This window comes from Clytia hemisphaerica, unplaced genomic scaffold (genome assembly GCF_902728285.1).
Source record: "Clytia hemisphaerica strain Z4C2 unplaced genomic scaffold, Clytia hemisphaerica genome assembly, whole genome shotgun sequence".
Classification (NCBI taxonomy): domain Eukaryota; kingdom Metazoa; phylum Cnidaria; class Hydrozoa; order Leptothecata; family Clytiidae; genus Clytia; species Clytia hemisphaerica.
The window spans coordinates 765-17,531 of NW_027104466.1; the positions used below are offsets into that span (position 1 = coordinate 765).

General features: G+C 43.4%; 3 protein-coding genes across 3 annotated transcripts; 1 reads left to right on the forward strand and 2 right to left on the reverse strand.

Moving 5' to 3' along the window:
• Positions 1-4,564: 4,564 nt before the first annotated feature.
• Positions 4,565-10,546, forward strand: LOC136821147 (uncharacterized). Its single transcript, XM_067077378.1, has one exon. It carries the CDS (start codon positions 4,565-4,567, stop codon positions 10,544-10,546), a length of 5,982 nt encoding a protein of 1,993 aa, XP_066933479.1.
• Positions 10,547-11,387: 841 nt separating this feature from the next.
• Positions 11,388-12,335, reverse strand: LOC136821148 (uncharacterized). The gene has a single exon (XM_067077379.1). It carries the CDS (start codon positions 12,333-12,335, stop codon positions 11,388-11,390), a length of 948 nt encoding a protein of 315 aa, XP_066933480.1.
• Positions 12,336-12,669: 334 nt separating this feature from the next.
• LOC136821149 (uncharacterized) lies at positions 12,670-16,162 on the reverse strand. Its single transcript, XM_067077380.1, is given in 2 exon segments — positions 12,670-15,781; positions 15,783-16,162. Coding segments are annotated over 2 exon segments (3,492 nt in total).
• Between the last annotated feature and the right edge of the window lie 605 nt (positions 16,163-16,767).

Here is a 16,767-nt window from a genome sequence, read left to right on the forward strand (position 1 = left end):
GAGAGACTACCCCGGATGCCCCAGACAGCCCGCGCGGTCGCTTTTTATAGAATCGCTGACCGCGCGGGCTTTTTTCTAATTCATTGAAATATTCTTCCGTGGACAAACGCCGTCTTCCAAAAGATCTTGTAATGTCCTGATTTTGGCGTTTCGTGTGTGAGGCCTGTATTTGAACCTTAAATCTCAAGCGTGGTTTGTTCAGCAATCAAATTCTAAAATCTAACCGAAAGCTGAAAAATGGATCCTGATCAGACAGAGAAAGGTAAGTAAGGTAAGATTTACCGTCATCCTCAGCTGGTCAGGATCTAGTCAAATTAGAACCTTACCGTCTCCGTTGCTGAAAAACACACATACAAAATCTCGGAATTTGGGCGTGAGGGGGTGAGTTTTAGACCTGGATAAAATGTCTGGGGGTTTAAAGATAACACAGATAAAAAAATTCACTCCATTAAGAATTAGTGAATAAGAGCAACAGAAAAAACATAAACATAAACAAAAGTCAAGAAGAAAACGAATACCGGGTAGAGGCTGCTGATCCCGGGGCCTAGGCCAAAGGCCAAAGGTAGGTAGGCCAAAGGTAGCCCAACCCACCTGAGTTGTTTTATACTCAGAAGTGGCCGATCAAGCGGAACTTGTTTGGCTTGTGCTGGCTATCAAGTATCAACCTGGACAAAAGACCAAAGACCAAAGACCGCATAGCTTAAACACACCAGGTTAGCCCTGGATTATTGAGGTATTACTTTACTTTTTGCTTCTTTCCGTCCAACGCTTCATTCAATCTCACGTCTCAATACAAGGGTCCTGTGGCTGGTCACCCAGGCATTTCGCCAAATCCTGAGGAGCAGCTGCACATGACAGTGAATGGTTTCCCATGTGCAGCTGATCAGGTATCTCTTATCCTGAATTATCTGCTTTTTTTTGTTCGTCCAACTAATTCGTTCAACTAGTTCTCCTGTTGGCAATGTAATTTTACTGAATCACTGAGTTAAGTACCTACCCAGTCTCTGGTTTGGTGCTGTTTGTTTGCAGCCATGCCAACTCAACAAAACTCTCAAAACACCATGAGGAATGTTGTGTCGGTTGAACTCATCAATAGTTGGAAGCAAGTTCTTGCTGAACTAGCGGAAGAGGCCAGCAACGAAACAATTAGAAATTGCATCAGACTCTACGATCCAGAAAAGCCAACTAAAGATAACGTAAAAACGCTGAAATCGTGTCGAAAGGATCCTATTATGGAAACATTGAACTTCCTGTCAAAAAAGACTAACTCTATGAACAAAGATGAAGCCATTGAAAAATTATGTGTGGTTATACAAAGCTATTTTCCAGATATATGCCAAATATGCAACCAGTCATACAGAATAAAAATACATGACAGTTCACTCCTAAAATGCGGCTCCTGTGGGCAAGAAGTCCATCGACCGTGTTACCTAAATCTGTTAAAGAACATGAATTTTATTGATCAAGATGAGGAATTGAGAGACTTGGTATACCAAATTCCTGGTATGTTTTATCTTTGCCAACATTGCCAGGAAAACACAATCAACTTTCCACACAATACATATAAAGCTGCCAATGCTAATGTCAACAATGTCAACATTAACTCTACCCAAACACCTACACAAATAACCACAACAACTAACACTACTATCCTTACTGACTCTCCTGAACAAACACCTACACCCTCACCTGCCAAAAGTAACACTGATCTCTCATCAGACACCTCAATACCCCCTCTACAAAGACGATCAAGAACTCTTCCACCAATCCCACTTACACCAAATGTTATTCTAGACAATAAAAATGAAGAAGCAAACAAAAACCTTGATGATGTTAATCATCTAGGGAGAACAGATTTCATGAAGAAAAGATTTCTTAGAGAGATTGAGAACAACACAAAGCTCACATCTGCAACCTCCCAACCCTCTGAAGAATCAAAAGATCTCAACAAGACCAACAACAATACACCTCCAACCTGTCGATTCTATATGAAAGGAAAATGTAAGCATGGTATTCGCGGTAAAAACTGCCAGTACACCCATCCTAAAGCCTGTCCAAAACTCATGAAATACGGAAACTGTTACATTTTATATTTCCCCGCGGAACTTTTAGCTAAAGATGTCCATTGTGTCGCTCTTACGATCATTATCTATCAATTGTAGCAATTATCTCGTTTTATATTCTCAAAGTAATTATCTTTTATACGTATCCCTAGACGTTTGTATTTCCTTTGTAGTATAGTCACTAGCTCATTGTTTCTAGTTTTTTTCTAATGCCAGAATTTTCACTATATATTTTTTGATCGCTCTGTATGAAGTTAGTTCAACAGTGCGAGTTATGACAAGAAGACAGAATGAACGAGATGAATATTTTTGTCTGAAGTCAATGGCTCACTTTGAATTCAATACTTTACAATAACTCGCATGAACCACCACTTATACCAAGAAGAAATTTGTTTATTAGTGGAAGTAAAGTCTTCGTACAAAAGACTTTACCAATTTGAGAAGGGGCACTCGTGGAGTCCACATTCCTGATTTCTCTCACGACATTGGAGAGCGGGTGTTCGTCAATTGGCATCCGAGGTGATTGCTGGTCAATTTGAGAAGGGGCGCTCGTGGAGTCCATATTCCTGATTTCTCTCACGACATTGGAGAGCGGGGTGTTCGTCAATTGGCATCCGAGGTGATTGCTGGTCAATTTGAGAAGGGGCACTCGTGGAGTCCATATTCCTGATTTCTCTCACGACATTGGAGAGCGGGTGTTCGTCAATTGGCATCCGAGGTGATTGCTGGTCAATTTGAGAAGGGGCACTCGTGGAGTCCATATTCCTGATTTCTCTCACGACATTGGAGAGCGGGTGTTCGTCAATTGGCATCCGAGGTGATTACTGGTCAATTTGAGAAGGGGCGCTCGTGGAGTCCATATTCCTGATTTCTCTCACGACATTGGAGAGCGGGTGTTCGTCAATTGGCATCCGAGGTGATTGCTGGTCAATTTGAGAAGGGGCACTCGTGGAGTCCATATTCCTGATTTCTCTCACGACATTGGAGAGCGGGTGTTTGTCAATTGGCATCCGAGATTTACCGCATTTTTAGAAGGGACATCTGGGTCCAATTCCCTGAGGTGATTGCTGAGAACAACCTGAGAAGAGACGCTCGTGGAGTCAAAATCCCTGACAGATTCCAAGATTGGTTACATCACAAAGTTACTTGGTTGGTGAGGTATACCATTTATTTGTTTGTTCATCGTTTGGAATCACATTTGACCACTTGACTTACAACTGTACCCTCGGACGATCGCCTGTATCGTTATCAGAGTACGATTCCAATCGATATATTGAAACTCATATCGATTTCAATCCTACCAACCTTCGTCCTTGTCAATCAATATAGCTCATATAGCTTGGGTACCGATCTCTCTCAAAACACATCTATATAGCTTGGATATCGATCTCTCTCAAAATCCATCTATCGCTCATATAGCTTGGATACCGATCTCTCTCAAAATCCAACTATTGCTCAACGATAGCTTGGATACCGATCTCCCTCAAATCCAACTATCGTTCAAATAGCTTGGATACCGATCACTCTCAATCCAACTATCGTCCAAATAGCTTGGATACCGTTCTCTCTCAAATCCAACTATCACTCAAATAGCTTGGATACCGATCACTCTCAATCCAACTATCGTTCAAATAGTTTGGATACCGATCACTCTCAATCCAACTATCACTCAAATAGCTCGGATACCGATCTCTCTCAAAATCCAACTATCGTTCAAATAGTTTGGATACCGATCACTCTCAATCCAACTATCACTCAAATAGCTCGGATACCGATCTCTCTCAAAATCCAACTATCGTTCAAATAGCTTGGATACCGATCTCTGTCATATTGCTCAAATAGCTTAGATACCGATTTCAACTCAATCCAATATCGCCAAATAGCTTGGATACTGATCACAATTCAATCCAACTATCATCATATAGCTTGGATACTGATCACAATTCAATCCAACTATCATCACATAGCTTGGATACCGATCTCAACTCAATCCAACTATCATTACATAGCTTGGATACCGATCTTAATTCAATCCAACTATCATCACATAGCTTGGATACCGATCTCAATTCAATCCAACTATCATCACATAGCTTGGATACCGATCTCAATTCAATCCAACTATCATCACATAGCTTGGATACCTACCTTATTTCTTGAATACGATTGCTCAGTTCAAGTTTTAGAGCAGATTGAACACCGATCACTCAATCCACGTCACAAGCAAGACTGGATACCGATTGCTCAATTCACACTCTGCTCCCAGAGACCTGGATACCAATCGCACAACTCAAGTACACAAATCATAGATCACACCGATCACCACATTCAATCTAGACGAACAAAGTCTAGACATCAAGTCAAGTACCACTATATCTTGACTCCAATAAGCAGCTGGCTAACAAAATTCAGTAACTGCCTTCCATCAATTTAGTCTTGAAGAGACTAGCTTCAAGCCAACACTCAACTTCTTCTCTTCTCCACCCATCTGTCTCGACATAATGCCGGAGTCAAGAGAGATTTCTCAAGCAAAGAGAAAAAGGAACAGCAAGAAGTACATGATCACTAAAACCATAGAGGAGATCAGTTCACTCATCTTAACCAGAGGTAGTCGAACTAAGGTAAAATACCTTCGAACTGCTCTCGATGACATGCATCATCAAGCTGTTATACTACACGAAGACCTGATGCTACTCCTGGAAAACGATAACCCTGATTACAATGACATCTGGATCGATGACCTCTCCCTGAGAATCAACTCTTGTTGTGGTGACGTTACAACATACCTGAAGGAACGTGAGAACGACACGTTATCCTCGTCTTCATCGGAAAAAGTTAAAGAAAGAGTCCAAATGTGGAGAGAAGAAACCGCAACCCAAATCCAAGAAGAGGAGAAATCCCTGACAGATGACAAACCTCAATCACTGCCTGACGATATTACCGCAGCCTTCTCACAGCTTCATGTCACTGAGAACCTTACTGAAACTACAAACAGACGACACTATGCTGATGTAAAGAAATCATCTGATGTAAAGCACATAGGAAGGAAAAGCAGCAGCCTTTCAGACTTACCACATCTTGCAAATTCACAAGAAACAGCCCCCTTTCTCGACAACTATCCTAAACTGCAAAGGGGAAACCAACCAAACTCAAGTTTACCCAGTCCTCTCCGAAGACCAAATGTTTACGAAGACGGACTAGACCCAACTTCAGAATCAAGACTCTACCTTCAAGAACCAATCCAAACAACAAGAGATCAACTCAAATCTCGATTATCAAGTGGTGAGTTTACCAACCAGGACTTGTACCAAAGTTACGGAAACAGTCGAACACAAAGGCAAGTTACGTTCCAAGAAAATCTGCGAACCGATGCACCACTGAATAGTCCAATCATTGAAGGTGATCCTCTCCACAGTACCTACATCATTCAAGACAAACGTCAGCCAAGTGTCAAAATAAAGTCCACAAGGGAGAGAGATAAAGAAACCGAAAGGGTATCGCCGGAAGACAAAGATGAATCTTCCTCCACACAAGCTGTAGATGCTTGGATAGACGACCTCAATCGATCCACTATTAACATCATCCCAGATGGTAGGATCCATGACGTTCAAATGCAGATGCTCATTCAGCAAAGACTGCCACCCCAAAGACTTCCTACCTTTGATGGGGCCGCCGATAAATGGGTCTTGTTTATCTCAAATTTCTTCGATATGGTCCACAATCAACCATACTTGGACATCTTTCAAAAAAGAACCTACTTAAACCAACACCTCGTGGGCGAACCAAAGAAGGCAATAGAAGGCTTCGCAAGTGACACCGATGGCTACATCGCTTCACTCAAACGACTTAAATACATGTTTGGTAATCCTTCACTGGTTGCCCAAGCAACAATACGAAAGGTTGTCACTGGTAACCAAATACCTGAACATGATTCAAGGTCTCTAACCCAATTCTACTACGCCCTGTCTACTTGCATTAATACATTAGTGAAAATGAAGTATACGGCTGACATCCACAGCACTGATGTTCTGAGACAAATACTAAAGAGACTTCCCAACCACCTCCTGAGAAAATGGTCTGAGTACTCCTTGATCCTCAGGCAAAAGGCAGAACCAAACCTGATCCATTTGGAGCAGTGGCTACAAGCAAGAGTTATGGCTTCAAAGGACCCAAACCTGCCAACTGATCGAAGTAATCGAAATGGTCCACGTGTTCACAAGTTTGGTCCAACAGACAATACAAGGCACTGTCCATGCTGCAACGGTGATCACTACCTATTCAAGTGTGAAGGCTTCAAAGCAAAACCAGATGACGAAAAACTAAACTTTGTCAAGTCAAAGCGTCTATGTTTCAACTGTCTTGGTCAAGGACACGGTGTCAGTACCTGCAGCTCAAAAAAGACTTGTTTTGCAAAGGGGTGTAAGAAGCATCACCATACTACAATCCACCAGGCAATAGTAAATTTAGAGTCCAAGGCCAAACCCGAATTTTCTAAAGACAAAGATAGAAAGGACGGGCCAAAGTTACCAAGCATCAACATGACCAGAAACGATTACAACGTCTTCCTGAAAGTCGTCCCAGTAACAGTCACAAACCAAGCTGGTCATTCAGTCAATACTTACGCCCTCCTCGATAGTGGGAGCCAGTGTACACTCATAACAAAGAGCCTTTGTCAATCACTCAAGTTGCCAGGAAAGGTAAAGAAAGTTTCCTTTGGTACCATCAAAGACGAGGAGGAAATGCAGGCCAAGATCGTCAACTTAAAGTTATCCTCCACAGATGGCAGCTTCGTCTCTCAAGTGAAGAATGTCTACTCTCTACATGAAGACAATTTCAAGGTCCCAGGACAGACAGTTCCAGTAACAGATGACCCTAAATGGGATTATATTCGAGACATTGATCTTCCTCAAGTAGAATCGAGACAAGTTCAAGTCCTCATTGGTGCCGACGTGCCAGCAGCTCTACTTACCAAAGAAGTTCGAAAGGGAGCGTCTGGTCTACCCTATGCAACCAAGACACCTTTAGGATGGACCCTGTTCGGTTTATACGAAGGAGGTGCGTCAGGATCAATATGGATCAAACACATCAGACCAAGGGTTCACAAAGAGGAGAACAGACTGGACGATCTCGTCAAACAATTCTGGGACACTGAATCCTTTGGAACAGAATTCGACATGCAGGAACCAATGTCAGTGACGGATAAGAAGTTTCTAAAAGTGCTAGAAGATGAAACTACCTTCGAAGACGGCCATTACGTCGTACCCATGTTATGGAAGTCTGATAAGAAACTTCCAGACAGCTCACCAATGGCATCCAGGAGACTATCTTACCTCACCAAACGCTTCCAAAGGGACCAAGATTACTTTACCAAGTACAAAGAAAATGTAGATGGGTACCTTAACCACAACTATGCCCGGAAATTGACAAAGGAAGAATCCAAAGAAAAATTAACCAAATCATGGTACCTTCCCCACCACGGAGTGATAAACGAGAATAAGCCAGGGAAGGTGAGAATGGTCTTCGATGCAGCTTCAAAGACCAAGAATCAAAGCTTGAACTCCAGTCTTAGTACCGGTCCAGACTTGCTGAACAGTCTACTTGGGGTATTATTACGGTTCAGGAAACACAAAATAGCCATCGTCGCCGACATAGAGAAGATGTTCTATCAGGTTCGACTTAAACCTGAGGATACCGACTCATTGAGGTTCCTCTGGCACGATGATCCACATTCAAAGGAAGAGCCAGATCAATACAAGATGCTCGTCCATATCCTTGGAGCCACATGTTCGCCGTGCTGTGCTTCATACGCCCTTAGAAGAGCAATAACTGATCAGAAAGGCAACTTCCCCTCAGATGTCATCAACACACTCTTGAGGAACTTCTACGTTGACGATCTCCTCTCATCAGTAACCAACGAAGACAAGGGGAAGGAGCTCATCAAATCATCTGACATACTGATGGGAAATCGAGGATTCAACCTGACGAAATACAACAGCAATTCAAAGGAAGTCCTTCAAGCCGCTCCAGAACACAAACGCGCTTCGAATACCTCAATTGAATTTGAAAACACGATCACTCGAGCTCTAGGTGTCAAGTGGGATTTAAAGGAAGATTGCTTTCTCTACAACGTCAACGTCGATCCGATCCCTACTACCCTCACAAAGAGACTGATCTTGAAAAAAGCATCGACAGTATTTGACCCTCTGGGCTTCCTAGCACCATTCACACTCAAAGCTAAACTGATTCTTCAAGATTTATGGCGTTTGAAAGTCAATTGGGATGAACCACTAGATGTCAAGACGAACGAAGTTTGGTCACAATGGCTAAAGGAGTTGTCACAACTATCAAAATCAATCCGCATTCCCAGAAGTCTGGATCTAATCCTTGAATCATCTCAACTTGTTCAGCTACATGTCTTCTGCGATGCTTCAGAAAGAGCCTTTGCTGCAGCTGCCTACATACGAGTCGAAGAATGCGGCGCTGTTCGTGTTCACATCATTATGGCAAAGACCAGAGTTGCACCAATAAAACAAATATCTTTACCACGCCTCGAACTGCAAGGAGCAGTGATGGCGGTGCGAATCAAAGAAACGATCAACAAAGAATTCGACCACGACTTCGAGCAGACCATCTTCTGGACTGACTCGACGCTGAACCTGCAATGCATCAACAATGAGGAGAGAAGGTTCAGAACATTTGTGGCCAACCGTATTTCTGAAATACGAGAGCATTCCGAAGTATCCCAATGGAAGTTTGTTCCCGGAAAGACAAACCCATCAGACTTAGCTACAAGAGAGGAAGGGTTGAAAGCAGTAGAAGACGATGTATGGCTCAACGGTCCAGCGTACCTTAGGCTACCTGAATCGGAATGGCCATCAATCCCGAAGATTCCCCTAGACGAAAACTACATTGAACTTCGAAGGGTAAACGTCACGCAAATGAACGTAACCAAACCTCTTCTACAATACGAGAGATTCTCCTCTTGGCGAAAGATCGTCCGTGTCATTGCATGGATACACATCTTTTTCAAGAATTTCAAGGCAAGTCGAAAATCATCGAGCAAATCCAAGCAACTGACATCCACGCAAAGACTAGAAATCATCTCATCAAGTCCAACTTATCAACCAACTCTACAACAAGAAGAGTCAAGTGAGCACCAGCTTGTCAAACTCATCCAAAACGAATCCTTCCCAGATGTAATGAAGCAAATCCAAGAAGGACGTCAACTGAAAGGTTCTCTAAAGAAACTTGATGTGTTCCTAGATGATCAAGGAGTTATGCGTGTTGGTGGTAGACTAAAGTATGGAGACTTTCCCTATGCATCCAAACATCAAATCGTCCTACCAGCCAAACAACCTGCCGTCATCTTACTGGGCAGAAAGTTTCACAACCAATTCCACCATGTCGGAAAAGAGCACATGTTGTCACTCCTTCGGCAGCGTTACTGGATTATCGGTGGAAGAGCCATGTGTAGACAGATCATACAATCATGCATCACATGTCAAAAGCTAAACGCCAAACCATCATTTACAAAGATGGCGAACTTACCAGAAGACCGAATAACCGTATCAACGCCTACGTTCTATCACACGGGTGTTGATTATTTTGGTCCAATACTCGTCAAGGTACTGCGAAGCCGTGTAAAGCGTTGGGGATGCATATTCACCTGCCTCACAACACGAGCAATTCACTTAGAAGTTGCACCATCCTTAGAATCAGACGACTTCATCAACGTATTGGAACGCTTCATTTGTAGGAGAGGAAGCCCAAAGCTAATTCGTTCCGACTGTGGGACAAACTTTAAAGGAGCAAACAATGAACTCAAGAAGGAACTAGAACGTATGGACTCTGCCAAGATCGACCAAAGTTTGAGACGTCAAAGCATTGAATGGGATTTCAACCCTCCAGAATCCCCACACATGGGTGGGGTATGGGAACGGATGGTTCGAAGTGTAAAGACGTCACTCAATGCGGTCATCATGGCCGAATACGTCGTGTTAAACGATTTTACTCTCCTGACAGTCCTCACTGAAGTAGAAGCACTTGTCAATAGCAGACCACTAACGTCAGTCAGTGATGACACGTCTGACCTGGACGCGCTAACCCCAAACCACTTTATCATTGGAAGAGCTTCTACTCTACTTCCAACATGCATCACTTACAATGACAACGTGACTCCAAGAAAGCGCTGGAAACAAGTCCAGTCAACCACTCAACAATTCTGGGATAGATGGAGAAGGGAATACCTCCCAACTCTAACCGCTCGAAACAAGTGGACTCGAGCTTCAAAAAACGTCCAGGTTGGTGACCTGGTCCTGGTACATGACACCCAATCACTCAGCCGCGGCAAATGGCTGCTCGGCCGCATCAATCAAGTGTTTCCTGGTCGGGACAATCGTGTCCGAAAAGTCGAAGTCATCACTCATTCTGGTCGTTACACACGGCCAATCACAATGATTTCACCACTCGAATTGAGCAACTAGGATTGCAGTCCACCAGGAGAACCAGCATCCGTATCAATCTGGTAGTCAACACCTTCATTGGTTGGTTGACAATTATATCCAATTTGTTGGTCGTTATCCACTGATTCGATTAGTATTCGTATCCAGCTGTGGTGCTGGTTGGTTCGATTGACGTTCGTTGTGTTAATTGGTAATGATCAATGGGCGTGGCATGTTGGTGTTGGTTGTAAACTTCATTTGAGAGGTTTTCTCAAGGACGGGGGTGTTACATTTTATATTTCCCCGCTGTAAAGTATTGAATTCAAGAGTGAGCCATGGACTTCAGACAAAAATATTCATCTCGTTCATTCTGTCTTCTTGTCATAACTCGCACTGTTGAACTAACTTCATACAGAGCGATCAAAAAATATATAGTGAAAATTCTGACATTAGAAAAAACTAGAAACAATGAGCTAGTGACTATACTACAAAAGGAATACAAACGTCTAGGGATTCGTATAAAGGATAATTACTTTGAGAATATAAAACGAGATAATTGCTACAATTGATAGATAATGATCGTGAGCGACACAAAGGACATCTTTAGCTAAAAGTTCCGTGGGGAAATATAAAATGTAACACCCCCGTCCTTGAGAAAACCTCTCAAATGAAGTTTACAACCAACACCAACATGCCACGCCCATTGATCATTACCAATTAACACAACGAACGTCAATCGAACCAACCAGCACCACAGCTGGATACGAATACTAATCGAATCAGTGGATAACGACCAACAAATTGGATATAATTGTCAACCAACCAATGAAGGTGTTGACTACCAGATTGATACGGATGCTGGTTCTCCTGGTGGGGTGCAATCCTAGTTGCTCAATTCGAGTGGTGAAATCATTGTGATTGGCCGTGTGTAACGACCGGAATGAGTGATGACTTCGACCTTTCGGACACGATTGTCCCGACCAGGAAACACTTGATTGATGCGGCCGAGCAGCCATTTGCCGCGGCTGAGTGATTGGGTGTCATGTACCAGGACCAGGTCACCAACCTGGACGTTTTTTGAAGCTCGAGTCCACTTGTTTCGAGCGGTTAGAGTTGGAAGGTATTCCCTTCTCCATCTATCCCAGAATTGTTGAGTGATTGACTGGGCTTGTTTCCAGCGCTTTCTTGGAGTCACGTTGGCATTGTAAGTGATGCATGTTGGAAGTAGAGTAGAAGCTCTTCCAATGATAAAGTGGTTTGGAGTTAGCGCGTCCAGGTCAGACGTGTCATCACTGACTGACGTTAGTGGTCTGCTGTTGACAAGTGCTTCTACTTCAGTGAGGACTGTCAGGAGAGTAAAATCGTTTAACACGACGTATTCGGCCATGATGATCGCATTGAGTGACGTCTTTACACTTCGAACCATCCGTTCCATACCCCACCCATGTGTGGGGATTCTGGAGGGGTTGAAATCCCATTCAATGCTTTGACGTCTCAAACTTTGGTCGATCTTGGCAGAGTCCATACGTTCTAGTTCCTTCTTGAGTTCATTGTTTGCTCCTTTAAAGTTTGTCCCACAGTCGGAACGAATTAGCTTTGGGCTTCCTCTCCTACAAATGAAGCGTTCCAATACGTTGATGAAGTCGTCTGATTCTAAGGATGGTGCAACTTCTAAGTGAATTGCTCGTGTTGTGAGGCAGGTGAATATGCATCCCCAACGCTTTACACGGCTTCGCAGTACCTTGACGAGTATTGGACCAAAATAATCAACACCCGTGTGATAGAACGTAGGCGTTGATACGGTTATTCGGTCTTCTGGTAAGTTCGCCATCTTTGTAAATGATGGTTGGCGTTTAGCTTTTGACATGTGATGCATGATTGTATAATCTGTCTACACATGGCTCTTCCACCGATAATCCAGTAACGCTGCCGAAGGAGTGACAACATGTGCTCTTTTCCGACATGGTGGAATTGGTTGTGAAACTTTCTGCCCAGTAAGATGACGGCAGGTTGTTTGGCTGGTAGGACGATTTGATGTTTGGATGCATAGGGAAAGTCTCCATACTTTAGTCTACCACCAACACGCATAACTCCTTGATCATCTAGGAACACATCAAGTTTCTTTAGAGAACCTTTCAGTTGACGTCCTTCTTGGATTTGCTTCATTACATCTGGGAAGGATTCGTTTTGGATGAGTTGACAAGCTGGTGCTCACTTGACTCTTCTTGTTGTAGAGTTGGTTGATAAGTTGGACTTGATGAGATGATTTCTAGTCTTTGCGTGGATGTCAGTTGCTTGGATTTGCTCGATGATTTTCGACTTGCCTTGAAATTCTTGAAAAAGATGTGTATCCATGCAATGACACGGACGATCTTTCGCCAAGAGGAGAATCTCTTGTATTGTAGAAGAGGTTTGGTTACACTCATTTGCGTGACGTTTACCCTTCGAAGTTCAATGTAGTTTTCGTCTAGGGGAATCTTCGGGATTGATGGCCATTCCGATTCAGGTAGCCTAAGGTACGCTGGACCGTTGAGCCATACATCGTCTTCTACTGCTTTCAACCCTTCCTCTCTTGTAGCTAAGTCTGATGGGTTTGTCTTTCCGGGAACAAACTTCCATTGGGATACTTCGGAATGCTCTCGTATTTCAGAAATACGGTTGGCCACAAATGTTCTGAACCTTCTCTCCTCATTGTTGATGCATTGCAGGTTCAGCGTCGAGTCAGTCCAGAAGATGGTCTGCTCGAAGTCGTGGTCGAATTCTTTGTTGATCGTTTCTTTGATTCGCACCGCCATCACTGCTCCTTGCAGTTCGAGGCGTGGTAAAGATATTTGTTTTATTGGTGCAACTCTGGTCTTTGCCATAATGATGTGAACACGAACAGCGCCGCATTCTTCGACTCGTATGTAGGCAGTTGCAGCGAAGGCTCTTTCTGAAGCATCGCAGAAGACATGTAGCTGAACAAGTTGAGATGATTCAGGGATTAGATCCAGACTTCTGGGGATGCGGATTGATTTTGATAGTTGTGACAACTCCTTTAGCCATTGTGACCAAACTTCGTTCGTCTTGACATCTAGTGGTTCATCCCAATTGACTTTCAAACGCCATAAATCTTGAAGAATCAGTTTAGCTTTGAGTGTGAATGGTGCTAGGAAGCCCAGAGGGTCAAATACTGTTGATGCTTTTTTCAAGATCAGTCTCTTTGTGAGGGTAGTAGGGATCGGATCGACGTTGACGTTGTAGAGAAAGCAATCTTCCTTTAAATCCCACTTGACACCTAGAGCTCGAGTGATCGTGTTTTCAAATTCAATTGAGGTATTCGAAGTGCGTTTGTGTTCTGGAGCGGCTTGAAGGACTTCCTTTGAATTGCTGTTGTATTTCGTCAGATTGAATCCTCGATTTCCCATCAGTATGTCGGATGATTTGATCAGCTCCTTCCCCTTGTCTTTGTTGGTTACTGATGAGAGGAGATCGTCAACGTAGAAGTTCCTCAGGAGTGTGTTGATGACATCTGAGGGAAAGTTGCCTTTCTGATCAGTTATTGCTCTTCTAAGGGCGTATGAAGCACAGCACGGTGAACATGTGGCTCCAAGGATATGAACGAGCATCTTGTATTGATCTGGCTCTTCCTTTGAATGTGGATCATCGTGCCAGAGGAACCTCAATGAGTCGGTATCCTCAGGTTTAAGTCGAACCTGATAGAACATCTTCTCTATGTCGGCGACGATGGCTATTTTGTGTTTCCTGAACCGTAATAATACCCCAAGTAGACTGTTCAGCAAGTCTGGACCGGTACTAAGACTGGAGTTCAGGCTTTGATTCTTGGTCTTTGAAGCTGCATCGAAGACCATTCTCACCTTCCCTGGCTTATTCTCGTTTATCACTCCGTGGTGGGGAAGGTACCATGATTTGGTTAATTTTTCTTTGGATTCTGCCTTTGTCAATTTCCGGGCAAAGTTGTGGTTAAGGTACCCATCTACATTTTCTTTGTACTTGATAAAGTAATCTTGGTCCCTCTGGAAGCGTTTGGTGAGGTAAGATAGTCTCCTGAATGCCATTGGTGAGCTGTCAGGAAGTTTCTCATCAGACTTCCATAACATGGGTACGACGTAATGGCCGTCTACGAAGGTAGTTTCGTCTTCTAGCACTTTTAGAAACTTCTTATCCGTCACTGACATTGGTTCCTGCATGTCGAATTCTGTTCCAAAGGATTCAGTGTCCCAGAATTGTTTGACGAGATCGTCCAGTCTGTTCTCCTCTTTGTGAACCCTTGGTCTGATGTGTTTGATCCATATTGATCCTGACGCACCTCCTTCGTATAACCCGAACAGGGTCCATCCTAAAGGTGTCTTGGTTGCATAGGGTAGACCAGACGCTCCCTTTCGAACTTCTTTGGTAAGTAGAGCTGCTGGCACGTCGGCACCAATGAGGACTTGAACTTGTCTCGATTCTACTTGAGGAAGATCGATGTCTCGAATATAATCCCATTTAGGGTCATCTGTTACTGGAACTGTCTGTCCTGGAACCTTGAAATTGTCTTCATGTAGAGAGTAGACATTCTTCACTTGAGAGACGAAGCTTCCATCTGTGGAGGATAACTTTAAGTTGACAATCTTGGCCTGCATTTCCTCCTCGTCTTTGATGGTACCAAAGGAAACTTTCTTTACCTTTCCTGGCAACTTGAGTGATTGACAAAGGCTCTTTGTTATGAGTGTACACTGGCTCCCACTATCGAGGAGGGCGTAAGTATTGACTGAATGACCAGCTTGGTTTGTAACTGTTACTGGGACGACTTTCAGGAAGACGTTGTAATCGTTTCTGGTCATGTTGATGCTTGGTAACTTTGGCCCGTCCTTTCTATCTTTGTCTTTAGAAAATTCGGGTTTGGCCTTGGACTCCAAATTTACTATTGCCTGGTGGATTGTAGTATGGTGATGCTTCTTACACCCCTTTGCAAAACAAGTCTTTTTTGAGCTGCAGGTACTGACACCGTGTCCTTGACCAAGACAGTTAAAACATAGACGCTTTGACTTGACAAAGTTGAGTTTTTCGTCATCTGGTTTTGCTTTGAAGCCTTCACACTTGAATAGGTAGTGATCACCGTTGCAGCATGGACAGTGCCTTGTATTGTCTGTTGGACCAAACTTGTGAACACGTGGACCATTTCGATTACTTCGATCAGTTGGCAGGTTTGGGTCCTTTGAAGCCATAACTCTTGCTTGTAGCCACTGCTCCAAATGGATCAGGTTTGGTTCTGCCTTTCGCCTGAGGATCAAAGGAGTACTCAGACCATTTTCTCAGGAGGTGGTTGGGAAGTCTCTTTAGTATTTGTCTCAGAACATCAGTGCTGTGGATGTCAGCCGTATACTTCATTTTCACTAATGTATTAATGCAAGTAGACAGGGCGTAGTAGTAGAATTGGGTTAGAGACCTTGAATCATGTTCGGGTATTTGGTTACCAGTGACAACCTTTCGTATTGTTGCTTGGGCAACCAGTGAAGGATTACCAAACATGTATTTAAGTCGTTTGAGTGAAGCGATGTAGCCATCGGTGTCACTTGCGAAGCCTTCTATTGCCTTCTTTGGTTCGCCCACGAGGTGTTGGTTTAAGTAGGTTCTTTTTTGAAAGATGTCCAAGTACGGTTGATTGTGGACCATATCGAAGAAATTTGAGATAAACAAGACCCATTTATCGGCGGCCCCATCAAAGGTAGGAAGTCTTTGGGGGTGGCAGTCTTTGCTGAATGAGCATCTGCATTTGAACGTCATGGATCCTACCATCTGGGATGATGTTAATAGTGGATCGATTGAGGTCGTCTATCCAAGCATCTACAGCTTGTGTGGAGGAAGATTCATCTTTGTCTTCCGGTGATACCCTTTCGGTTTCTTTATCTCTCTCCCTTGTGGACTTTATTTTGACACTTGGCTGACGTTTGTCTTGAATGATGTAGGTACTGTGGAGAGGATCACCTTCAATGATTGGACTATTCAGTGGTGCATCGGTTCGCAGATTTTCTTGGAACGTAACTTGCCTTTGTGTTCGACTGTTTCCGTAACTTTGGTACAGGTCCTGGTTGGTAAACTCACCACTTGATAATCGAGATTTGAGTTGATCTCTTGTTGTTTGGATTGGTTCTTGAAGGTAGAGTCTTGATTCTGAAGTTGGGTCTAGTCCGTCTTCGTAAACATCTGGTCTTCGGAGAGGACTGGGTAAACTTGAGTTTGGTTGGTTTCCCCTTTGCAGGTTTAGGATAGTTGTCGAG